The sequence below is a fragment of the Coregonus clupeaformis genome, chromosome 27 (genome assembly GCF_020615455.1).
Source record: "Coregonus clupeaformis isolate EN_2021a chromosome 27, ASM2061545v1, whole genome shotgun sequence".
Lineage (NCBI taxonomy): Eukaryota > Metazoa > Chordata > Actinopteri > Salmoniformes > Salmonidae > Coregonus > Coregonus clupeaformis.
The window spans coordinates 12169355-12195647 of NC_059218.1; the positions used below are offsets into that span (position 1 = coordinate 12169355).

The following is a 26293-nucleotide window of genomic DNA, read 5'->3' on the forward strand; positions in this document are numbered from 1 at the left end:
TGTTTAGCCAGGTGCTTCCTCTCCTCGTCTAGCTTGCCGAAACGCTCCGTTGCCTCTTTAACGGCAACCCCAAAGAGGCCCTCGCTAGAGACGGGAGCGTTCAGCAGCGAGGCTCTGTCCGTCTCCTTCATGGCCGTCATTGACAGCCAGAGGTGACGTTCCATGACCACCGAGGTGGCCATGGACCGGCCTGCGCAGATTGCTGACGCCTGTGTCAGGTGAAGAATAGCGCCAGAAATCCTGGAAGCCTCTTCAACCTCCTCGCTGGTCAACTCAGACCTACCCGTTGTTAGACGGGATAGGGAGGCCGCGAGGAGGGCAATGTTGTTAGCCGCTGACACAGCCTGGGCTCCCAGCGTAAAGGACTTCTCAGCCAGCTGTGCTGTGAGTCTGTCCTTTTGTGCTGGCAAGGTGTCTTTCTTGGAGGCCGCCCAGAGACTCGAACCCGGCACCAGATACACCGCCATGGCGCTCTCGAGCCTAGGGATTCCCTTGGCAGCCCACTCACGTCCAGCCACTCTCGTGAATGGGGTGTACACTCTGGCCGGTGAACGCGCCGCCAGGGTTGTATCCCACGAGCCCTCGACATATTTCCCGAGAGAAGGCATAGCAGGAGCCATTGGCTCAGCTGCCTTTCTCGGTCGAGAGTAGGGGCCGCCCTCCATCATGTCGACCTCCACAGGGGGGGGAGCAGGGGGCAGCGCTATCTCAAGTCGATTCGCGGCTCTCTCAATGAGTTCGGGGAAGTCCGAACGCAGAGAGGCCGCTGCGAAGGACAGGGCTGCTGACGTAACAGAGCCCGTGTCGTCATCGCACAAGGAGCCATAAGACCTCTCACTCCCCAAAGGGAAGGGGGTCTTGAAGGTTGGCGTCAGAGGGTCGGATTGTTCCATTGGAACATCCATCTCTGCGTCCTTCTCCTTGTCATCCCCTGAGTCAGCACTGTCCGTCGACGCCTCTGAAGCAGAGGCGAGAAGAGACAGTACATCCTCTAGGGGGATATCCTCCCTAAAAAACGCCCAACGCTGCTTCCTCACCTTCATAGGAAGGAGGGCGCAGGAGGCGCAATTAGGGGGATTGCCGGTCCCTTCCTTGGCATGCTGCGGCCCCAAACACACGAAACAGAGGTCGTGGGGGTCCGCAGATGCCATGGAGGTACATCGGCACTGAGCCCTGAAAAGGGCTTTTGGGGGTGGAAAATCTCCTGGTGTGCTCATATTAGAAGACGTCGATGGCTGGCTCATCGACGGCGATTTCTTCCTGAGTCTTCTCTTCGTCTCTTCTTGGCTTCTTCAGTCTAGTCGTCCAGTCGCTGAATGGGAGGCTGATTGAGGGGAGGCATCCCCTCTTATAGGGACACCTGTGCTCCCATTGGCTGCAGGTGTGTGCATAATTTTGTTTCAGGCTGTTGCTGCCTTAGGGCAGAGGGTAAACCACTAGGAGCAGAGCTCCCCTATGGGGCGGAGCTCCACGATATAGAACTGTCTCACTGTTCTATCTGTGGTTTAGCCTCTCCACACAGGGACTGTTTACCCATGATAGGCTACAGTATGTGACTGACAGCTGTTGCCGCCAAAGTTTCAAACATCACAAAGCGAGAGCTCAATCAGAACTGTACTACACTCCCGACGACTGTAACGAAACTTTGGATTTCCAGAAAAATTTAACAAATATCTCTATGTCGCCGAAGAGAGGTTGTCACAGCCTACAAAACGACAGTATGGAGAAGAGAATTAAACAAATTTCAATAGAAGGCAATATTGGTAAGTACAATTGTCACCACCTTGTATGTAGTTAGCAAGAAAACTCGACTTATTTAGCTTAGCTAGCAAGTTTTGCACAATTAATCAAATTGCTAAAAGTTTCTTACCTTATGTTGCGTTGTTGATGAAATGAAACAAAGTAGAATAGCGCGCGTGCATCAGCTATGACACAAATTACATAGCTATATGGCCCACTACTGTTACAATTTTAAGCAATACTCTAGTTACACTATACATACAAAAGTATGTGGACACCCCATCAAATTAGTGGATTTGGCTATTTCAGCCACACCCGTTGCTGACAGGTGTATAAAATTGAGCACACAGCCATGCAATCTCCATAGACAAACATTGGCAGTAGAATGGCCTTACTGAAGAACTCAGTGACAACGTGGCACTGTCATAGGATGACACCTTTCCAACAAGTCAGTTCGTCAAATTTCTGCCCTGCTAGAGCTGCCCCAGTCAACTGTAAGTGCTGTTATTGTGAAGTGGAAACGTCTAGGAACAACAACGGCTCAGCCACCAACTGGTAGGAGTGCGTAGCACGTAAAATCACCTGTTCTTGGTTGCAACACTCACTACTGAGTTCCAAACTGCCTCTGGAAGCAACATCGGCACAATAACTGTTCCTCGGGAGCTTCATGAAATGGGTTTCTATAGCCGAGCAGCCGCACACAAGCCTAAGATCACCATGCGCATGTCAAGCGTCGGCTGGAGTGGTGTAAAGCTCGCTACCATTGGACTCTGAAGCAGTGGAAACATGTTCTCTGGAGTGATGAATCACACTTCACCATCTGGCAGTCTGACGGGCGAATCTGGGTTTGGTAGATGCCAGGAGAACGCTACCTGCCTGAATGCATAGTGCCAACTGTAAAGTTTGGTGGAGGAGGAATAATGGTCTGGGGCTGTTTTTCATGGTTCTGTCAGTAATTCTTGCCTCAATATATTTCATGATGTGTAACAACTTGTGGAATGATGTGCCAAATCTTGATTTAGTGCATTATTATAGGGTAAGCCGCCTCAATATTTGCAGCCATAGGTGATAATATCTTTCTAGTAGTGGAATAATTATAATGTTACAGTATGATTTAAATTGAGAAAGCTGATCCAAAAACCGCGCAGCCTTTCTTTCGATCCTATCAGTATCGACACTACAGTGGGGAAAAAAAGTATTTAGTCAGCCACCAATTGTGCAAGTTCTCCCACTTAAAAAGATGAGAGAGGCCTGTAATTTTCATCATAGGTACACGTCAACTATGACAGACAAAATGAGAAATGTTTTTCCAGAAAATCACATTGTAGGATTTGTAATGAATTTATTTGCAAACTATGGTGGAAAATAAGTATTTGGTCAATAACAAAAGTTTCTCAATACTTTGTTATATACCCTTTGTTGACAATGACACAGGTCAAACGTTTTCTGTAAGTCTTCACAAGGTTTTCACACACTGTTGCTGGTATTTTGGCCCATTCCTCCATGCAGATCTCCTCTAGAGCAGTGATGTTTTGGGGCTGTCGCTGGGCAACACAGACTTTCAACTCCCTCCAAAGATTTTCTATGGGGTTGAGATCTGGAGACTGGCTAGGCCACTCCAGGACCTTGAAATGCTTCTTACGAAGCCACTCCTTCGTTGCCCGGGCGGTGTGTTTGGGATCATTGTCATGCTGAAAGACCCAGCCACGTTTAATCTTCAATGCCCTTGCTGATAGAAGGAGGTTTTCACTCAAAATCTCACGATACATGGCCCCATTCATTCTTTCCTTTACACGGATCAGTCGTCCTGGTCCCTTTGCAGAAAAACAGCCCCAAAGCATGATGTTTCCACCCCCATGCTTCACAGTAGGTATGGTGTTCTTTGGATGCAACTCAGCATTCTTTGTCCTCCAAACACGACGAGTTGAGTTTTTACCAAAAAGTTATATTTTGGTTTCATCTGACCATATGACATTCTCCCAATCCTCTTCTGGATCATCCAAATGCACTCTAGCAAACTTCAGACGGGCCTGGACATGTACTGGCTTAAGCAGGGTGACACGTCTCGCACTGCAGGATTTGAGTCCCTGGCGGCGTAGTGTGTTACTGATGGTAGGCTTTGTTACTTTGGTCCCAGCTCTCTGCAGGTCATTCACTAGGTTCCCCCGTGTGGTTCTGGGATTTTTGCTCACCGTTCTTGTGATCATTTTGACCCCACGGGGTGAGATCTTGCGTGGAGCCCCAGATCGAGGGAGATTATCAGTGGTCTTGTATGTCTTCCATTTCCTAATAATTGCTCCCACAGTTGATTTCTTCCAACCAAGCTGCTTACCTATTGCAGATTCAGTCTTCCCAGCCTGGTGCAGGTCTACAATTTTGTTTCTGGTGTCCTTTGACAGCTCTTTGGTCTTGGCCATAGTGGAGTTTGGAGTGTGACTGTTTGAGGTTGTGGACAGGTGTCTTTTATACTGATAACAAGTTCAAACAGGTGCCATTAATACAGGTAACGAGTGGAGGACAGAGGAGCCTCTTAAAGAAGAAGTTACAGGTCTGTGAGAGCCAGAAATCTTGCTTGTTTGTAGGTGACCAAATACTTATTTTCCACCATAATTTGCAAATAAATTCATTAAAAATCCTACAATGTGATTTTCTGGATTTTCTTTTCTCAATTTGTCTGTCATAGTTGACGTGTACCTATGATGAAAATTACAGGCCTCTCTCATCTTTTTAAGTGGGAGAACTTGCACAATTAGGGCTGACTAAATACTTTTTTTCCCCACTGTATGTCTCAACGACGCACTTAGCGAACGTTCTCTCTGCGTGGTGTTTTGGGAAACGCATGCTACATCTTCGGCCATTGTAGGACAGATGCATCGTTAAAACACTCATAAGCTTAAGTTCCATCGCTATCGCGAAACCGGGCCCCATTCTGTTGTGTATGTAAATATCTTAACATTTGTTCCCTAACGCCCACACGATCAGACTGAGCATTTCAAGGGCCAAAGGATGCTCAGGGAAAGAAATTATTACAAATATATTTTGGAGTTATTTTCATTAAACACATACAGTGATGATTTAAAAAAGTAAATTACCAAGACTGCATGGCGGGATTTAAATGTAGTCGTTGTGCATAGCGTTGTATGGTTTGTTTAACTTTGCAGTCATTGGTTTTTCTTTGACATAAAGTGAAAAATCAGAGTCTCCGTTTCATTGTGTTACCGTGGAATTGCCCAGTAGTAAATGTTCTTCTTCTACTACTTCTATGAGTAGGTAAACAAACTGAAAGGGTGCATACAGGTATGACGGGTATAAAGCCAATGTTGGCGATTTACTGCCACCTGCAGTTATGGAATGTTTGCTCACGAGTATAATTCATTTTCGGATCCCTCCTGATGACCTGGATGGAATTATGTGATCCTTCCTTAACCCATAGGAAGTCCCACCCAGTTGACTACTTAAAAATGGTGAAAGTCCTCAATGGTGCCGCCCATGCTAAAATGGGGCTTTTGGGCACTAGATTCTAGGCTTGGGCGGTATACCGTATATACCATATACCGGGGTATTTGGAAAAAGCCATGGGATGGTTTTTCAATACCGTCAATACCTCAACTATTTATTAGAAATGTTTCAATAAATTATAGTATTTGTAGCTACTTTTTAAATTAACACCTGCAGTCAACTTGTGCAATATGTTAGGAGATAAAGCAAATTGCGCTATTCATTTCACCTGTCACATTATTTTACATTATGAAGCTTACTGTAGTTCCTCAGAACAGTTGAGCCAGTCACGTGTTTGTAAATAGCACAATGGGAGAAAGCTGAAAGCCGGTGAGTCCTTAGCGTTCTATATCTATCGGCGAGTCTCTGTTGTGCAGCGCACATGAGGTGATGAAGTTACGCTTCTATGCAATTCACTACTGAATGTTTGCCGTCAGATATCTTATAATGGCTTTCTGCCAGAAGTCAAAGAGCTCTGGATGAGTTATTTTTTCCCTGTGCTTCCTATTAGCGTTTGTAAAATGATAATATCTTTCTAGTAGTGGAATAGCATTTTTTTTTTCTCCTCGGTTCTTCTCCCCTCTGCGCCGTGTACATATGCTGCTCTTCCTTCAGAAAAGCATGCATCACAACTTTGTTCATTTGCACAATTTCTCTTATTTACTTTCGCTTGTAAATGTCTACACTCACCGAAAATGACATTCGATAGCTACTAGCTATGCTTGTATAACTTTATGGGCTGGATTTGTCTGTCTTTGCAATTAGTTTATGTTCGTTTTCGCTCATTAGCATTTAGCTAACAGCGTTTATGTGAAAAGACGACAATTTGGCGTCACGAAATGGATGATTGAGTCTGCCTGCAGAGCTTTCCAGTGAGGGTCTGCGAGGAAAACCAGAGGCGCATTTTATGAAGCATGAGGGAAATTCCCGTCTGACCAAAAGACGACGAGGACCCGCCCAGACCAGACCCTTACTGTGAGCTGCCCAGGAGGAGACACATAATCCGCGAACAATTGAGGGACACGTAAACTGATTTTAGGAAGTCAATTTAAATGAATTTGTATAAAAATTATAATAAAACTTAACATAAAAATGAAGGAAATGATGTATGTGGTCTGGGACCACTGTAGTCTGGGACTACTAGAAAATAACATAGTCTCTGGGAGACTATAGTAGTCTGGGAAAACTGAGTCAAGGTAGAGAAGCCCCACCGACAGCTGTCAATAGGCATTTCTGGGAATTGTCTATGTGGTCTGGGACCACTGTAGTCTGGGACTACTGAGTGTGTTTGGATAATACGTTTTGATATATAACGTTATCTAGGGGTTCCGTCCACCACCGCCCAATCATAGTCTGGGACTACTAGTAATAGCACGAGGTGTTATTGAGCACAGGGTGTTGTTTTATATGTATAAGAAGTAGCAGCAAGTCTATAGGCATTTCTGGGAATTGTCTATGTGGTCTGGGACCACTCTACCATCGTTTCTGGGAGGCTAGAGAACCACCGTTGAAGATAGATATTATTATTATTTTTATATTATTATATTATTATTATTTTATTATTATAGATATGGTGCATAGGATGTAACGACGGAGAATCGTTGAAGATGCACATGGAGTGCTGTGGATGTGAATACCTAAGATTTATAACGTTATATAGGGATTCTGTGTGATGTGAAAGAGGTGCGTGTCTGAGTGAATACCCCAACCAGTTCTGTGTGCGCTGAGTTTTTAAAAAAATCTATAAAGTTATCTAGGGGTTCTGTCCACCACCGCCCGTCTATCTACAGGTAGTGAGCACTGACAGGAAAAGCCATTGAAAAGTTTGAGAGGGTAACAGCTGAGATGGGTAAGGGCTGTTTATTGATGCCCCCGGACACTGAGATTTCCTCGAGAACATGATATGTGTACGTATCGGGCTGGCTGCGCTGTGATCGTTGCTGGTGGTGATGTGAATACCTAAGTTGATTTATAATGTTCTATAAGTATTCTGTGTGATGTGAAGATATGAAAGGAGAGAGTACTATTACCGAATATGCTGTATGAATGTAAAATGGGTTACTAGAGATTTGATAAAGTAACAATGGAAACAAATTAAATAATATACAACTTGCATACCCACACGCAGACGTATGTAAGTGGTGTAAAAAGTATTCTGAGAAATGTTCAGAGTGGTCCCTTTATGGATCATTTGATAAAGATAAGGTTAAAGCATTGTATGACTGTCTAAAGGGCCTGGGAAGTAAAGTCTCAGACAAAGATTGGCACATATCCACTTTTGGTAAAAGTACAGGACCTGACTTACCCCTAACCAATAAAACTATAAACGCTTATGGGATTCCCCCTTTTGGACCTAGACTTGGCACTCCGGTACCGCTTGCTGTGTGGTAGCAGAGAGAACAGTCTATGACTAGGGTGGCTGGAGTCTTTGACAATTTTGAGGGCCTTCCTCTGACACCGCCTGGTATAGAGGTCCTGGATGGCAGGAAGCTTTGCCCCAGTGATGTACTGGGCCGTACGCACTACCCTCTGTAGTGCCTTGCGGTCGGAGGCCAAGCAGTTGCCATACCAGGCGGTGATGCAACCAGTCAGGATGCTCTCGATGGTGCAGCTGTAGAATTTTTTGGAGGTTCTGAGGCCCCATGCCAAATCTTTTTAGTCTCCTGAGGGGAATAGGCTTTGTCGTGCCCTCTTCACGACTGTCTTGGTGTGTTTGGACCATGATAGTTCGTTGGTGATGTGGACACCAAGGAACTTGAAGCTCTCAACCTGTTCTACTACAGCCCCGTCGATGAGAATGGGGGCGTGCTCACTCCTCTTTTTTTTTTTTCCTGTAGTCCACAATCATCTCCTCTTGGTCACGTTGAGGGAGAGGTTGTTATCCTGGCACCACACGGCCAGGTCTCTGACCTCCTCCCTATAGGCTGTCTCATCGTTGTCGGTGATCAGGCCTACCACTGTTGTGTCGTCGGCAAACTTAATGATGGTGTTGGAGTCGTGCCTGGCCATGCAGTCATGGGTGAACAGGGAGTACAGGAGGGGACTGAGCACGCACCCCTGAGGGGCCCCCGTGTTGAGGATCAGTGTGGCAGATGTGTTGTTACCTACCCTTACCACCTGGGGGCGGCCCGTCAGGAAGTCCAGGATCCAGTTGCAGAGGGAGGTGTTTAGTCCCAGGATCCTTAGCTTAGTGATGAGGTTTGAGGGCACTATGGTGTTGAATGCTGAGCTGTAGTCAATGAATAGCATTCTCACGTAGGTGTTCCTCTTGTCCAGGTGGGAAAGGGCAGTGTGGAGTGCAATAGAGATTGCATCATCTGTGGATCTGTTGGGGTGGTATGCAAATTAGAGTGGGTCTAGGGTTTCTGGGATAATGGTGTTGATGTGAGCCATGACCAGCCTTTCAAAGCACTTCATGGCTACAGACGTCAGTGCTACGGGTTGGTAGTCATTTAGGCAGGTTATCTTAGTGTCCTTGGGCACGGGGACTATGGTGGTCTGCTTGAAACATGTTGGAATTACAGACTCAGTCAGGGACATGTTGAAAATGTCAGTGAAGACACTTGCCAGTTGGTCAGCACATGCTCGGAGTACACGTCCTGGTAATCCGTCTGGCCCTGCGGCCTTGTGAATGTTGACCTGCTTAAAAGTCTTACTCACATCGGCTACGGAGAGCGTGATCACATAGTCATCCGGAACAGCTGGTGCTCTCATGCATGCTTCAGTGTTGCTTGCCTCGAAGCGAGCATAGAAGTGGTTTAGCTCGTCTGGAAGTCTTGTGTCACTGGGCAGCTTCCCTTTGTAGTCTGTAATAGTTTTCAAGCCCTGCCACATCCGACGAGCGTCAGAGCCGGTGTAGTACGATTCAATCTTAGTCCTGTATTGACTCTTTGCCTGTTTGATGGTTCGTCGGAGGGCATAGCGGGATTTCTTATAAGCGTCCGGGTTAGAGTCCGGCTCCTTGAAAGCGGCAGCTCTACTCTTTAGCTCAGTGCGGATGTTGCCTGTAATCCATGGCTTCTGGTTGGGGTATGTACGTACGGTCACTGTGGGGATGACATCATCGATGCACTTATTGATGAAGCCAGTGACTGATGTGGTGTACTCCTCAATGCTATCTGAAGAATCCCGGAACATGTTCCAGTCTGTGCCAGAAAAACAGTCCTGTAGCTTAGCATCTGCGTCATCTGACCACTTTTTTGTTAACCGAGTCACTGGTGCTTCCTGCTTTAGTTTTTGCTTATAAGCAGGAATCAGGAGGATATAATTATGGTCAGATTTGCCAAATGGAGGGTGAGGGAGGGCTTTGTACGCGTCTCTGTGTGTGGAGTAAAGGTGGTCTAGAGTTTTTTTTTTTCCTCTGGTTGCACATTTAACATGCTGGTAGAAATTAGGTAGAACAGATTTAAGTTTCCCTGCATTAAAGTCCCCAGCCACTAGGAGCGCTGCCTCTGGATGAGCGTTTTCCTGTTCAATTATGGCCTTATACAGCTCATTCAGTGCAATCTTAATGCCAGCATTGGTTAGTGGTGGTAAATAGACAGCTATGAAAAATATAGATGAAAACCCTCTTGGTAAATAGTGTGGTCTACAGCTTATCATAAGATACTCTACCTCAGGCGAGCAAAACCTCAAGACTTCCTTAGTATTTGATTTTGTGCCCCAGCTGTTGTTTACAAATATACACAGACCGCCACCCCTTGTCTTACCGGAGTCAGCCGTTCTATCCTGCCGATGTAGTGTATAGCCCGCTAGCTGTATGTTGTCCATGTCGTCGTTCAGCCACGACTCGGTGAAACATAAGATATTACAGTTTTTAATGTCCCGTTGGTAGGAAAACCGTAATCTTAGGTCATCCAATTTATTCTCAAATGATTGAACATTGGCTAATAGGATTGATGGAAGAGGCAGTTTACTCGCTTGCTGTCGGATCCTTACAAGGCACCCCGACCTACGTCCATGATATCTCTGTCTCTTTCTCATGCGAATGACAGGGATTTGGGCCTTGTCGGGTGTCTGTAGGATATCCTTCGCGTCTGACTTGTTGAAGAAAAAATCTTAGTCCAATACGAGGTGAGTAATCGCTGTCCTGATATCCAGAAGCTATTTTTGGTTATAAGAGACAATGGCAGAAACATTATGTACAGAATAAATTACAAATAACGCGGAAAAACACATATAATAGTACAATTGGTTAGAGGGCTGTAAAACGGCAGCCATTTTCTGCTAGCTCAGTTATAATACATGTTGATACATGTATGATACATGTTGATCCCAGAAAGAAACTCTAGTCTCGAGAGCTACCTTAAAAAGGAAGCTCCCTCCAAAGTTTATATTTTCCCTTCTGAATTGGCCGATGTATTTTATAAATTTGGCTCATTACATGTTAATCTTAAAATAATATACATTATTAAGTGTGAAGCAGAAAGTGAATATCCAACAGAAATTGGTTATACATATGTAGAGTAACATTGTTAGGGTAGACTAAAATGAAAACTATGCCTTCCAATATGGAGAAAGTTATCATGTTTGTTTTAAACCTTTACAATAGGGTTAAAAGCGGAAAATTGTTTGAGAGTGATCCGTGTATATTAGCAGTAGTGATTGAGAGGGTCTTCCTATTGGGAAGAAAAGGAGAGTCCTAGTTGAAGGAAACAGATATGGAGACTAGTGAAAGTAACAAAGTGAATGGTAATATTAGTGGCTTTCAGATAGCGCTCTAATAATGCAGTCTTAGTAATTTGAAGAGTAAATGTTTCAATACAAGGTCACATGACGAACAGAGGGATTGAGCCTGGGACTGATATTAAATTAGAGGCTGCCATCTGTTGTTTGGTTGAAGATAAGCTTCCCGTGGACAAATAGATAAGCCGCCAGTGAAAGTGAGTGGTACTCACTGAACTCAAACAGGCTGTAAGGGACACAGTGGGACATTTCTGGACAGTGGTATGAATAATTGAATAAGAGGCGTTTTTGACAATTTCAAATTATTATTACTCAATTCTATAGTTTGGGTAACACCAGTGATTCAACTAAAAAGGTAATGTCATAAAAAAAAAGAAATCTGTTTCCATTACGTGGAACTGTGTCCAAAATTGAAGTAGATCCAAGTAAATGTTTTTAGTACCGAATATTGAGCTGATAAGCCAGCACCAACTTGTTGAAGGACCTAGCAGATTTGTTAAACAACCGGTTTCATATTTTGACTAGTTGATGTCACATGGACCATCAGAACAGAACATATGTCAATCCAACAGGTCAAAATGATAAGATTACAAGAAAGGGGCTCTGGGATTGTTTACTTTAGAAGGTGCCTATTCCGCTTAATGGGACACTGTATCATCTGATGTGTCTGAAGTATGATTCTGGATATGCATGGTTTTATCAAGACTTCCTGCCCAAGATGCAGTAAGCTTGATTAAGATTAAGAATTTTTAGGACTGATTTAAGATGTAGCATAGTGAAAACGAAGTACATGTTTATTTTCTTTCTTCCGGGACTGATGGAATGTCCACTACCAAGTTTTCTGATGAGTTTACCAATGGTTCTGTATCTCTCCCTTTGAAAGGCTTCCTGAGGTAGGTGCCTTAGGAGAGCAGTTAGTGAGACTGTGTACTATACAGTATAGAGGTACCTGGATCCGGCTGTTAAGGGAGCTCCCAATTTAAGCCTGGCCATTGTGTTTGTTTTTACCCTACGTTTTACCACACACGCCAGCACCCACACACATCCCACCTGTTAATGAATATTTGTTAGTGGTGTTAATACTGTGTTTGATTTATTGTGTGGGGTCTTTTTATTTGTTTTTTTTTTGTGGGTTTTTCACGGGTTAGAAAGGATCCAGCTTAAAGGGCACACAAATTACATTTTCTGAAGTATCTATTGTCAGAGTTGTGGTTGTACACGTAAATTCTCCTGATAAGAAATGTACTGAAAAACCCAATGTAAACCTGGTACGTGTTTGAAATATCTTTAAATAATGAGTCTGAAGTACAGGGAAAGAAACACTCACGTAATGGGGTTGAATGACCTCTGACCTCTGTTCTGACTTTCTGGTGGGGCCTGATCACCCTCACTGGAAAGGCTAGAGACATTGGGTGAGATTTAAATGTAATATGTAAACACTGATAATTAGGAAGAAGTTTATAATTTATCAATAGTCCTATGTGTGATTCGGACCACGAGTAGTAGAGGGAGAGCGTTGCCCATGAATGAGGGACACCTGTCTCTAGTCTATTTCACTATTTCTTGAATTACCTTATGGGATACAATTATTTCCTTATGGAGTTATCAAGGGTTGTAATTCTAATTGTATTTGTTATTCTGATTCGTTTATTATTTTATTTAACCGCCAGTGTTTTATTTTATTTGTTTGGGACGCATGAATCACGATGTGAGTCATGTGTCCAAAGGTGGAATTACCAGTCCCCTGGGGCCCTTTGGTAAATATGCAAATTGATTTTGTTCACTGCCTGTAAAAGGAAAAAATATGTGTTGATAATGGTTGACAGTTACTCCAAATGGATTGAAGTTTTCCCCAGGTCAAACACTTTCTTACAAATAGCTAGTAATGTCTCTGTACTACAGAATGTATCAGATTGTTGGGTTTGTGGATTGTTACCAGACAGTGCTGAAACAATGCCATGTGGACCAAAGCAGGTAACCTTACAGACAGAGAGCTTGATTGGGTAAAGGATAAGATGTTTTATATGAAGAAGTGTATTGCGTTTTTTAATTTTTTTTATTAAGTGTTTTTTTGCTTCAATACAAATCTCGCCAGATTGGGTCTGCTGGATGGTCGGGATTACTCCCTAAGGATTAGCCCTCAGACTCCCTGACCCTGTAACTCTGCGGTGAGGTCACAATGTGATAGGGGAGTATAAGCCAATTTCCAAAAATTGTTTCAACAGTGTTGTTATTCTCTTTGACATTTGTCTTAAAAATGTGTATTTAGAATATTGGTAGTAGTAATAATTTGTCATACAGTAAATCGTTTATCTGGATTTCCTGAATCAGAAATGCCCTAAACTAAACTATTGCTCTGGTCTGTCCTCTCTCAAGGTTATGGCAAAGGTGACCACAGATGGTATCTATATTCATGGAAGGGATCATTCGACCGAGAACAGTGTCAGCCTCACCACCTCTAACCGGCTGAAGTAATGGCGATAGTGTTCACTATGGCCTGGCGTTCACCACTTTTACCTGAGAAATGAAGACGCCAGAAGAATGAGTGCCGGGAAGGAGGGGGGTGGTCAACCGTGCCCGTACTTTATTTAGGCTTGTCCAAAATTGTTTATTTGGGGTATCAGGTTGATTGTGGAGGTCTGCACACTGCGAAATGTATAGTAATTTAGACAAAAAATGCATTGAGATACCAATCTGTCATTAACATGCCACTCGCGACAAAAGCTCCAGCTGAACTGTCATTGCCAGAATCCATGAATGAAATTGTGTAATGAAGCATATGTGTAACTGTATGAAGCAAAGATCTTAAGTTAAAACATTCTACTGCAATGGTTTTACAAGTAAGGGCTATGGAATAACGATCAGTTAATAGTTGGATTGTACAACCCAGAATGAAGGGTTTGAAGGTGTCTGTGGTTTTATGCGTTGATTTTGTTTACTTATAATGATGTATTTTGATAGAACCTCATTTGATAGAAGCTATAATCTGATGCTTACCTTAAAATTGAACGAGAGGGAAAATGTTGTTGTCTGAAGAGATTGCATTGAATTGTACACATCATCTCCTCTCCCTCTATCTTGGTTCGTGCAGGTGACTGTGACCAATTGGCAGTACGCCCAGAATATTGTTCTGGGAACAAAAGGGATATCTCAGTTTCAAGGTCTCAGCTTGGAGAGAAGAAGCTTTGTGAGGTATTGGTCGGTCACATGCAGGAACCAAATGTTAATGATTCATTAATTATGAATAATGAATAAGCTAAATTGTGCAAATATATCTGTGTAAGCAGTATATAAGATAACTAATGGGACTGCCCCGGCAGAGCTCCCGACCGATGTGTACTATGGTGCATTAAGTTTGTTGGAACCTCTCCAGTTTGCTGATAATAAAGAATGATTCATTTAAGTTTGACTTTGAGTCCCTGGTGGTAATTTCCACGACAGTCCACACTCACCGAAAATGACATTAGATAGCTACTAGCTATGCTTGTATAACTTTATTAGCAGGATTTGCCTGTCTTTGCAATTAGTTTGTTAGTTTTCGCTCATTAGCATTTAGCTAACAGCGTTACACTGAACAAAAATATAAACACATCATGTAAAGTGTTGTTTCATGAGCTGAAATAAAAGATCCCAGAAATGTTCCATATGCACAAAAAACGTATTTCTCTAAAATATTGTGCACAAATTTGTTGACATCCCTGTTAGTGAGCATTTATCCTTTGCCATGATAAACCATCCACCTGACAGGTGTGGCATATCAAGAAGCTGATTAAACAGCATGACCGTTGCACCGGTGCACCTTGTGCTGGGGACAATAAAAGGCCACTCTAAAATGTGCAGTTTTGTCACACAACACAATGCCACAGATGTCTCAAGTTTTGAGGGATCGTGCAATTGGCATGCTGACTGCTGGAATGTCCACCAGAGCTGTTGCCAGATAATTGAATGTTAATTTCTCGACCATAAGCCGCCTCCAACGTCATTTTAAAGATTTTGACCGCACGTCCAATTGGCCTCACAACCCTCAACCACGTGTATGGCGTCGTGTGGGCGAGCGGTTTGCTGATGTCAACGTTGTGAACAGAGTGCCCCATGGTGGCGGTGGGGTTATGGTATAGGCAGGCATAAGCTACAAACAACGAATTTTATCTATAGCAATATGAATGCACAGAGATACCGTGAAGAGATCCTCAGGCCCATTGTTGTGCCATTCACCCGCCGTCATCACCTCATGTTTTAGCATGATAATGCACGGGCCCATGTCGCGAAGATCTGTACACAATTCCTGGAAGCTGAAAATGTGCGTACTCACAAGACATGTCACCCATTGAGAATGTTTGGGATGCTCTGGATCGGCATGTACTACAGCGTGTTTCAGTTCCTGCCTATATCTATGCGAAGGAGATGTGTCGCGCTGCATGAGGCAAATGGTGTTCACACGAGATACTGACTGGTTTTCTGTTCCACGGCCCTACTTTTTTTGTTGTTGTGACCAACCAATGCACATCTGTATTCCCAGTCATGTGAAATCCATAGATTAGGGCCTAATTCATTTATTTAAATTGACTAATTTCCTTATATGAACTTGAATTCAGTAACATTTTTGAAATTGTTGCATGTTGGGTTTATATTTTTGTTCAGTATAGTTTGTGCTAATTTTGTTAGCATTTTGGTAAAAAAGGCCCAATGGGCTTTTCTTGCATTTTAACGTCCCCTTGTGTGCTATGCTGGTAATACTGTGGGATGAGAGAAGGACGGTATGATGATATGTCAATCTGAATACCGCCCAAGCCTGCTAGAGTCCTCTATCTATCTCTATGGTGGAAATGGAAACTTACTTCCACATCCTTTCTCTGCAGCGACAGGGAAAACTAAATTTGTGTGCCTTCTTGAAGAACAGAGCAATGACTGGGAGGTAGTTCCCGAACCGATCGCCAGGTGGTGCAATGTGCAAACACAACAAAGCGAGTTTGAAGTAGGCATCTGACTTTCATCCCATCCCTCAAATGTGTGTGTCCAATGGCTGTGATGAATGACTACTAGATAGACTGACTGACAGACATCGCTACCGGTCAGAAGTTTTAGAACACCTACTCATTCAAGGGGTTTTCTTTATTTTTACTATTTTCTACATTGTAGAATAATAGTGAAGACATCAAAACTATGAAATAACACATATGAAATCATGTAGTTATATGCTGAGCACTTGTTGGCTGCTTTTCCTTCACTCTGCGGTCCGACTCATCCCAAACGATCTCAATTTGGTTGAGGTCGGGGGATTGTGGAGGCCAGGTCATCTGATGCAGCACTCCATCATGCTCCTTCTTGGTAAAATAGCCCTTACACAGCCTGGAGGTGTGTTGGGTCATTGTCCTGTTGAAAAACAAATGATAGCCCATTAAGCCCAAACCAGGTGGGATGGCGTATCGCTGCAGAATGGTGTGGTAGTCATGCTGGTTAAGTGTGCCTTGAATTCTAAATAAATCACAGACAGTGTCACCAGCAAAGCACCTCCACACCATAACACCTCCTCCTCCATGCGTTACGGTGGGAAATACACATGCAGAGATCATCCGTTCACCCTCACCGTGTGAACCAAAAATCTCCAGTTTGGACTCCAGACCAAAGGACAAATGTCCACCGGTCTAATGTTTTTTTCTCTCTTTTTATTTGTCTTTCATCATCTTTTTTTCATGTTTTTCATTTTCATTTTTTTGGGGGTGTAGATCAGCTTTAATATTGCAGTTAGATTGTAACTTCCATCAATGTAATTGTCTGCATCACTTCCAATCCCCCATATGTTTTTTTTCTTCATATATATATATATATATATATATATATATATATATATATATATATATATATATATATATATACATACATACATACATACATACATACATACATACAAATACATACATATATATACATATACATACATATATATACATATCCTTTTAAAAATATATTTCCCTTTATTACTTTCCAACCCCACCACCCCTTCCCTAATTGAAGTAAACTAGTGAACAAAAATGCTTAGGCCTCTACTTCCAGCTTATACATACTATATACATTTTATGGACACAGTCAATTTTAAAATAATTATATTTTGTTTGTTTTTAATCCTGAACTTCCTCTACCCTCAACCTCTCCGATCATTTCCATTATGTCCATCCGGTTTCCTTCTATATGCAATATCTTTCTAACTGTGCTCTTTCACAAAAGCTCTCAACCTATAACCTATATACTTATTATGGACACAGTATGCTTTACATTAGTTATCTAGTTGTTATTAGTTGTTGTTAGTTGTTATTAGTCCCATCCTTCAGCACCATTCAACACCTCCCCTATCTCTTAACACCATCCATATTGGATTTCTATTTGCCATTTATTTTTCAACTGTACTGTGATGTTTCACAAAAGTTATGAACCCTTCTATTCTCATTGTTTCTACAGGTTGTAAATTGAAAATAAACATTTTTGCTAAAAGTATTATTATATTATTGATCGATTTGACTATGACTTTTCAGATCACCCAGTAGTGCTATCTGCAGGGTTAGCTCCAGGTAAATATTGCAATCCTTCAGCCATTCCTGGACCTGTGACCAAAAACAAGCTACAAATGGACAGTACCAAAACACATGATCTAATGATTCTGTCTCTTCGCAGCAGAATCTGCCATTCTAATGTTAATTGCTCGTGTTTCTTGGCCCAAGCAAGTCTCTTCTTCTGATTGGTGTCCTTTAGTAGTGGATCTTTGCAGCAATTCGACCATGAAGGCCTGATTCATACAGTCTCCTCTGAACAGTTGATGTTGAGATGTGTTTGTTACTTGAACTCTGTGAATCATTTATTTGGGCTGCAATTTCTGAGGCTGGTAACTCTAATGAACTTATCCTCTGCAGCAGAGGTAACTCTGGGTCTTCCATTCCTGTGACGGTCCTCATGAGAGCCAGTTCCATCATAGCGCTTGATGGTTTTTGTGACTGCACTTCTTGAAATGTTCCGTATTGACTGACCTTCATGTCTTAAAGTAATGATGGACTGTCATTTCTCTTTGCTTATTTGAGCTGTTCTTGCCATAATATGGACTTGGTCTTTTACCAAATAGGGCTATCTTCTGTATACCACCCCTACCTTGTCACAACACAACTGATTGGCTCAAACGCATTAAGAAGTAAAGAAATTCATAAATTAACTTTTAACAAGGCACACCTGTTAATTGAAATGCATTCCAGCTGACTACCTAATGAAGCTGGTTGAGAGAATGTCAAGAGTGTTCAAAGCTGTCATCAAGGCAAAGGGTGTTTATTTTAAGAATCTCAAATCTAAAATATATTTTGATTTGTTTAACACTTTTTTGGTTACTACATGATTCCATATATGTTATTTCATAGTTTTGATGTCTTCACTATTATTCTACAATGTAGAAAATAGTAAAAATAAAGAGAAACCCTTGAATGAGTAGGTGTTCTAAAACTTTTGACTGGTAGTGTACTTTAAAAAATAGTTGCACAGTTTGAGAGGAGAGCTGGCAAGTAAGCATTTCATTTTACTGTGTACACTACGCTGTATTCTGTGCATATGACAAATACACTTTAATTTGATTTCACACACACACACACAGATACATAGACGTACTAACCCATGCAAAAAGTTCAGATGCTAAGATCGACCACTTCTTACATGGCTTACATGTTTGGCTCAGGGCTGAATCTTTCTAACCTGCAGATACAGTGGTTTCAGAAAGTATTCATACCCCTTGACTTATTCCCAAAACAATTGTGTTACAGCCTGAATTCAAAATGGATCAAATATATGTTTGTTCTCACCCATCTACACACAATACCCCATAATGACAAAGTAAAAACATTTTGCAAATGTATTGAAAATTAAATACAGAAATGTCTAATTTACATAAGTATTCACACGGCTGAGTCAATACTTTGTAGAAGCACCTTTGGCGGTGATTACAGCTTTGAGTTGTCTTGGGGATGTCTGTATCAGCTTTGCACATCTGGATTTGGGGATTTTCTCCCATTCTTCCCTGCAGAGTTTCTCAGCTCTGTTAAGTTAGATGGGGAGCAGCGGTGAACAGAAATCGTGAAGTCTTTCCACAGAATTGATCTGAAATGAGATAAGGGGTGCGTCCCAAATGGCACTGTATTACTTATATAGTGCACTGCTTTTGACCAGGGCCCTTAGGACTCTGGTTGTAAGTAGGGAATATGGTGCCATTTGGAATGTAGCCTAGATATCATTATTCACTGCAGGAGTGAACTGATGGTGATTCTTCACCGGTGAAACCAGTCAGAGAGGAACCCTGAATTTTGCCATAATGACACCGCTGTGAGTAAAGATCTAGTCAGAGATGGTGTATGGATAGATGTTAAAAAGTCAGTGTTGTGTAGATGCATCTTTTTCTGTTTGTGTGATAGCTGTGTGTGTTAAAATGATAGACAGTTGACATTTTCATTTGACATAGGCCCACCCTATCTCAAAAGAGACATCCAAGTAGTATGACGGTGTGCATTGAGAGAGAGGAGAGAGAGTGTGTGTGTGTGTGTGTGTGTGTGTGTGTGTGTGTGTGTGTGTGTGTGTGTGTGTGTGTGTGTGTGTGTGTAAACACTGTTTCTCCTGGGATATTATTCAGCAGCGGTGGCACATTTCCTGCAATTTTACAAATGTTGCTATGGCTTATGCTGTGTTCTCATGCTATCTGAGTGACATTTTGGGAATTTTAGATTCTCTCTGACTGTCTAGTTTTTATTTTGGTGGTTGTTAGTTCTCAAATATGATCTTATTTAAAAAATGTATAACTCCATTATCTTTTCTAAATACTTTATATCTGGTTTTAGTCATTTAAGTTTACACTGAAAACATTTTACCATCCTGATTATTATATATTTTTTTAATTACACAAATTTGGCCCTCCGCTGCTGGGAAACACTGGTATATATGTGTGTGTGTGCCTGTACATGCTGTGTTTAGAATACAGCAGCTGCCATCTGTCCCACTCTGCACTGGGGGAAAGATGGCCCAGGGGGAAAGATGGCCCCACCCTGAACAGCTGAGTATGGAGACAGGGCATGGCACCACTACTAAACACCACTACACCCTAGGCTGCCCCACCCACCATACATCACCCTGGTGCAATCTCTAGTTCAATCATGTCAAATATGTCTGTCTCTGTCTCTCACTTACCCACTCTTTCAGTTCCTTAATCTAAATAGTCAGCTAGTTTTGTCCTCTGTATTTGATCTCATATCAAGATGTGTACTGACATTACAGTTACACCACATGGTGAATAAATACAATGCCCACCCCCAACACTCTCCAACCATCATTAGAATCAGGCAGGCTCTCCATGTACCTTGGGATGTTTTCTTTGAGAAAGTGCGTCTCCATTTCTACACTGACCACAAGAGGGCATGATGCACCCAGGTATGACTGAATTGGAGAGAGGTTTTGAATCATGAGTTATGGGTGCACTGACTGCTTGTATCAAACGTTGTGAATTTACTGGCATTGTCCCAAACCAGAAACACATTCCATAACCTGTGGTCAGATTGGACCACCTAACCAACCGAATATATAAAGAGAGTTAGTCTCGGGTGCCTTTCCATCACAGCCTGCAGCTTAATGGCACATTCTCCATGGCAGCCTTGAAGAGCTCAGCACACCCATCTGTCTCTTGCTCTGGAAGTTCCTCCAGCTGAGTGGAGGTGCCAGTTATCTGCCTCTGCCGTGCTGCCATACTCCAAGAGCATGTGTAGGTTCTGCATCTTGTCGCCGATGGCTCTGATGTCTTCTCCAGCTTCTTAAGGAGGACCACTAGCTCCAGTGTTCGATGATGAACACATAGGCCTTCAGCAAGGATTTGTGGTTCCCCAGAAGCTCCTTCTGATCCTGGACACGCTTGGCAGGTGGTTCAAAGGTGTCCAGGAACTAAGAGAGCACATCCATGTGCTCTACCAGCCACTCCACAGCACTGACCCACGACCTCCACAGCACTGACCCACGACCTCCACAGCACTGACCCACGACCTCTTCAGCACTGACCCACGACCTCCACAGCACTGACCCACGAGCACCACCAGGGCCCAGATTCACAAAACACTTCTTATGCAAACATTTAAGAAGCTTCTTAGGGAAAAAAAAAAAGAAGTTCATAAGATAGTTCGTAAGTGCAATTCCTCAACAATATCTTAAGATTTAATGATTTTCTTACGAACTTCTTCTCAAATAAAATAATCAATACTGAAACTTTCAGATTAAGTTTGTGTGTGAATTAAACATGTTCAATTGCTTTCATTAGCTTTTTCTCTCACTGCCCTGAGTTTAAGACAAGAGTTTAGCTATCTTGGAATTAAGAACATTTCCAATAATCTAATTTCTTCTTAACTTTTTGCTTAGGAGAAACATAAGAAATAGTGCAAGAAAATGTCCAATAACCTTTTTGAGGAATAGCAACTTTGCTTAACCTTCTTCTTAAGTCCATAGTTAAGGAAGAAATGTCAGTTAAGAATAAACTTTTACAAAGCTGTGCGTAGCACTCTCCCTCTCACACACACTCTCCCTCTCATTTATGTTATTTTATTGTACATTTTAAAGAAAGTATTGGGGGGGACGAATCGACCTGTTCTGAATATGTTCCCCCATCCCCCATGGCAATTTCGCCTATGGAATACACACACACAAACATTATTCTACACACACAATACAGTATAAAACATTTCATTCTTCTGACTGTGATTACTCTTTGATTATAACTGTATTGCTGTGGTAGTTCTGTGGTTTGTAGAATTTGGTGTGCAAGGGTATACCTGTAACTTGTATTGTATCTCCCTTAGCTCCAGTATTAAACCCACCCTTTCCTCTTTATCCCCAGGAGCTGACCACGTTCCAGAAGATTGGTGGTAACGTGCTGCAGATGATGTATGAGAAGCCAGAGAGGTGGGCCTACACCTTCCAGACTTACGCCTGCATGAGCAGGGTCCGCACCCAGATGAAAGCCACCAATGGGAAGCTCAGAGAGGCAGAGAACCCTGTGCAGTTCTTCGAGAGGTCCATCTACAGCGACAGGTATGGACGAACCGGAAATTTCACCAGGAGAGTCATGCCTTCTTTGATATGATACCAAAGATAGTGTTTAGAATTCTATTGCCATGGAAAGAGTTCTCAAAATATTTTTTTTTGCTGTAAGTATGTGATCTGTACAGCATCCACATGAAGTGAACAGTGCCTCTAAGCACCCCCTTCTCGTCTGTCCTATGTTGTTGTTTTGTCTGTGTCCAGGTACATCTTTGCAGCGAACCTGTATGAGAATGAGAGTCTGAATGAGACAGAGTGGTCTATCTACCAGGACTGGCACGGCTGGCTCCACAAACAGTTTGGGAAACGCATCGAGCTGGACGGCATTATCTACCTTCGAGCCGCACCAGAGGTCAGCAACTAACTTAACCTCGCTACATGTTCATTAGGAACTTATCGTACAAAACATTTCAATTGTATTGTAGTAGATTATATAATGTAGCCTATTGGCTTTATATTTGTACTGCCATACACCTTATTTAAAAAAGAAAGAAATAGAAAATGTACACTTTACATTAATGTGCACTTATACCTGTGTAATAACACTGCAATTACAATGGTACTTCTCTTGTGTGTGTGTAGAGATGCATGGAGAGGCTGCATCTGGGAGGCAGAGAGGAGGAACAGAGCATTCCTCTGGAGTACCTGGAGAAACTCCACTTCGAACACGAGAGCTGGCTGCAGCACAAAACCATACGGCGAGAGAGGTAGGAAGGAAGTGTTGGTGGGATTGTGAACGAGGAAGGGAGGGAGGAAGGGAGTGTTACGGAAGGGAGTAGGTTGAGGTAAGGACGTGCGTGTGTGTGGGAGCATTAAATACAAAGCTTACATTTTGACATTTCTATACTACTAACGTGTTGTATAGATGGATGAGACAGGAAACAGGCTTGTTTCTCAGGCCTATTTTGAGTTGTGAATTTCCTTACAAAGACGGAAATAACCTTTAAATAACAAGGAAACAACCAGTAAATAGCCTGACCTGAGAAAATAAGATGTTGTTTATTGCATAAGCATTTGTGTGTGTGTGTGTGTGTGTGTGTGTGTGTGTGTGTGTGTGTGTGTGAGTGTGTGTGTGTGTGTGTGTGTGTGTGTGTGTGTGTGTGTGTGGGTGGTGCCTGCGTGTGTGCGTGCGTTGTTGAAGTCACTAACCATATGTCGCATTCCTTCCTGGTCCTTACCCACAGCATGGTATATGAGTATCTGAACGACGTGCTCATTCTGAAGCTGGATGCCAACAAAGATTTCAAAGGGGACAAGGTCAAGGGTGCCTTCATGGTGGAAAAAGTAAGAAGACGTATCAATGTGTTTAAATGGATATTGGTCATTATTTTTAGTGCAGCAGTGTCTTTCAGAAATAGAAAGATGTGACTATATTTAGCTGTTATTTTGTTAAGTTGATTTATGAACACATGCTGTTTGGAGGACACCGGCAGTAGTGAAAAACATCCTGTTATCACTGAGTACAGTTGAGGTTATTAGTAGATGGATGTTCGATTCCCACGGGGGGCCAGTATGAAAATGTATGCACTCACTAACTGTAAGTCGCTCTGGATAAGAGCGTCTGCTAAATGACTAAAATGTAATAAATATATGTTGATGAAGACACACACACATGCACATATGCTTCACTTATGGAAATGAGGCCTGAAGAGCTGCTAATGTAGCTGTTTCACATTAAGGGTAAACACCAGTGCTATGCCTGATATCATGAAAAAGCTATCAGTAAAACACACACGCACCTATTGCTTCCTGTCCAGTTGCAGCACTGTCATCCTCTGGCACGTCCAAGCTTAGCTCCACATTGGGTCCACATCAAACGCTTGCACTGACCTGACAAACCATTTACACTAACGTTAATATCCATATTCATTATGCGCTAACCAGTGGTGCGTGTCCCCAGTCCGGCACGGCCCGTGCCTGCTCCTCACACCAAACCAATGGTGCGTGTCTCCAGTCCGGTACGGCCAGTGCCTACTCCCCGCACCAAACCAGTGGTGCGTGGGGGGATTGCCGGTCCAAGCCCAGACGTCAGCCCCTCTCCAGGGTCGGGGCCTCCCATACCAGGGTCCAGACAGGGCTTGGTGCATCGTGGGAGGACTGAGAGGGGAAGCATCGCGCCGAGGTCCAGACCGGACCAGGGAGGCAGTAATGGAGAGGACATCACGCCCGGAGCCGGAGCCGCCACCGAGGCTAGATGCCCACCCGGACCCTCCCCTGTTAAGTTAGGTTTTGCGGCCGGAGTCCGCACCTTTGGGGGGGGTACTGTCACGCCCTGACCTTTAATGCCTGTTGTTTCTTGTTGGTTTGGTCAGGGTGTGAATATCTATGTGTACATCTAGTATGTTTAGGTCTATGTTGGCCGGGTGTGGTTCCCAATCAAAGGCAGCGGTCGATCATTGTCTCTGATTGGGGATCAAACTTAGGCAGCCATGTTGCCTACCTATGTTGTGGGATCTTGTTTCTGTGTGTTTGGCTTGTTTGATGTTAGCCTGTAGAACTTCACGTTACGTTGCTTTTGTTGTTTTGTTCGGTGTTTATTCAATAAACGAACATGTACGTTGCACCTTGGTCCAATCCTGTACTCAACGAACGTGACACATGGGTACTATAAAACGTTTGTATAGCTTGGTTTCACCTTCATGTCCTGTCTGTGTTTTATTTATCAATATGAATCAGAAAAGGAAAAACCTGAATATGTATTTCTTTATCGGTAATCATTTGCACCTAAAATAATAAAGGGCTACCAGTATAAAGGAAACTAAGGACGTTTTTTGTGATTCTTGAGGAAACAAAAATTCCCAGTAGGTCCCTGTGAAGCCTACCTGAAGTGCTGTGAACAGCATATGCCCATCAGATGGAGCTAGGCCTACTCAACTACCTGTCTAGAGGGCTGGTCTGAGCCCTATGGTCTGAGCCCTATGGTCTGGGCCCTATGGTCTGGGCCCTATGGTCTGGGTCCTATGGTCTGAGCCCTATGGTCTGGGCCCTATGGTCTGGGCCCTATGGTCTGGGTCCTATGGTCTGGGCCCTATGGTCTGGGCCCTATGGTCTGAGCCCTATGGTCTGAGCCCTATGGTCTGGGCCCTATGGTCTGGGTCCTATGGTCTGAGCCCTATGGTCTGAGCCCTATGGTCTGGGCCCTATGGTCTGGGCCCTATGGTCTGGGTCCTATGGTCTGGGCCCTATGGTCTGGGCCCTATGGTCTGGGTCCTATGGTCTGAGCCCTATGGTCTGGGCCCTATGGTCTGGGCCCTATGGTCTGGGTCCTATGGTCTGGGCCATATGGTCTGGGCCCTATGGTCTGGGCCCTATGGTCTGGGCCCTATGGTCTGAGCCCTATGGTCTGAGCCCTATGGTCTGGGCCCTATGGTCTGGGCCCTATGGTCTGGGCCCTATGGTCTGAGCCCTATGGTCTGAGCCCTATGGTCTGGGTCCTATGGTCTGGGTCCTATGGTCTGGGTCCTATGGTCTGGGCCCTATGGTCTGGGTCCTATGGTCTGGGCCCTATGGTCTGGGTCCTATGGTCTGGGTCCTATGGTCTGGGCCCTATGGTCTGAGCCCTATGGTCTGGGCCCTATGGTCTGGGCCCTATGGTCTGGGCCCTATGGTCTGGGTCCTATGGTCTGGGTCCTATGGTCTGGGCCCTATGGTCTGAGCCCTATGGTCTGGGCCCTATGGTCTGGGCCCTATGGTCTGGGCCCTATGGTCTGGGCCCTATGGTCTGGGTCCTATGGTCTGGGCCCTATGGTCTGAGCCCTATGGTCTGGGTCCTATGGTCTGAGCCCTATGGTCTGAGCCCTATGGTCTGGGCCCTATGGTCTGGGTCCTATGGTCTGAGCCCTATGGTCTGGGCCCTATGGTCTGGGCCCTATGGTCTGGGCCCTATGGTCTGGGTCCTATGGTCTGAGCCCTATGGTCTGGGCCCTATGGTCTGGGCCCTATGGTCTGGGCCCTATGGTCTGGGCCCTATGGTCTGGGCCCTATGGTCTGGGCCCTATGGTCTGAGCCCTATGGTCTGAGCCCTATGGTCTGGGTCCTATGGTCTGGGCCCTATGGTCTGAGCCCTATGGTCTGGGCCCTATGGTCTGGGTCCTATGGTCTGGGTCCTATGGTCTGGGCCCTATGGTCTGGGCCCTATGGTCTGGGCCCTATGGTCTGGGCCCTATGGTCTGGGTCCTATGGTCTGAGCCCTATGGTCTGAGCCCTATGGTCTGGGTCCTATGGTCTGGGCCCTATGGTCTGAGCCCTATGGTCTGGGCCGTATGGTCTGGGTCCT

At 43.8% G+C, this 26293-nt stretch overlaps 1 protein-coding gene across 1 annotated transcript; it reads left to right on the top strand.

Moving 5' to 3' along the window:
- The first annotated feature begins 1678 nt into the window (after window positions 1-1678).
- LOC121542182 (deoxycytidine kinase-like) lies at window positions 1679-24356 on the top strand. Its single transcript, XM_041851663.1, has 7 exons — window positions 1679-1763; window positions 15783-15898; window positions 21815-22008; window positions 22222-22369; window positions 22600-22715; window positions 23202-23301; window positions 24330-24356. The coding sequence occupies exons 1-7, from the start codon at window positions 1679-1681 to the stop codon at window positions 24354-24356; spliced, it is 786 nt and encodes a 261-aa protein (XP_041707597.1).
- Window positions 24357-26293: the final 1937 nt, after the last annotated feature.

What these genes read in the sequence shown, in the direction of transcription:
- LOC121542182 (XM_041851663.1), top strand. Translation starts at nt 1,679, where the DNA reads ATGTCGCCGAAGAGAGGTTGTCACAGCCTACAAAACGACAGTATGGAG. An exon ending in TTCAATAGAAGGCAATATTG is followed by an intron (nt 1,764 to 15,782) that starts GTAAGTACAATT and finishes CTTTCTCTGCAG; the next exon opens with CGACAGGGAAAACTAAATTT. An exon ending in CTGCAGCACAAAACCATACG is followed by an intron (nt 22,716 to 23,201) that starts GCGAGAGAGGTA and finishes CCTTACCCACAG; the next exon opens with CATGGTATATGAGTATCTGA.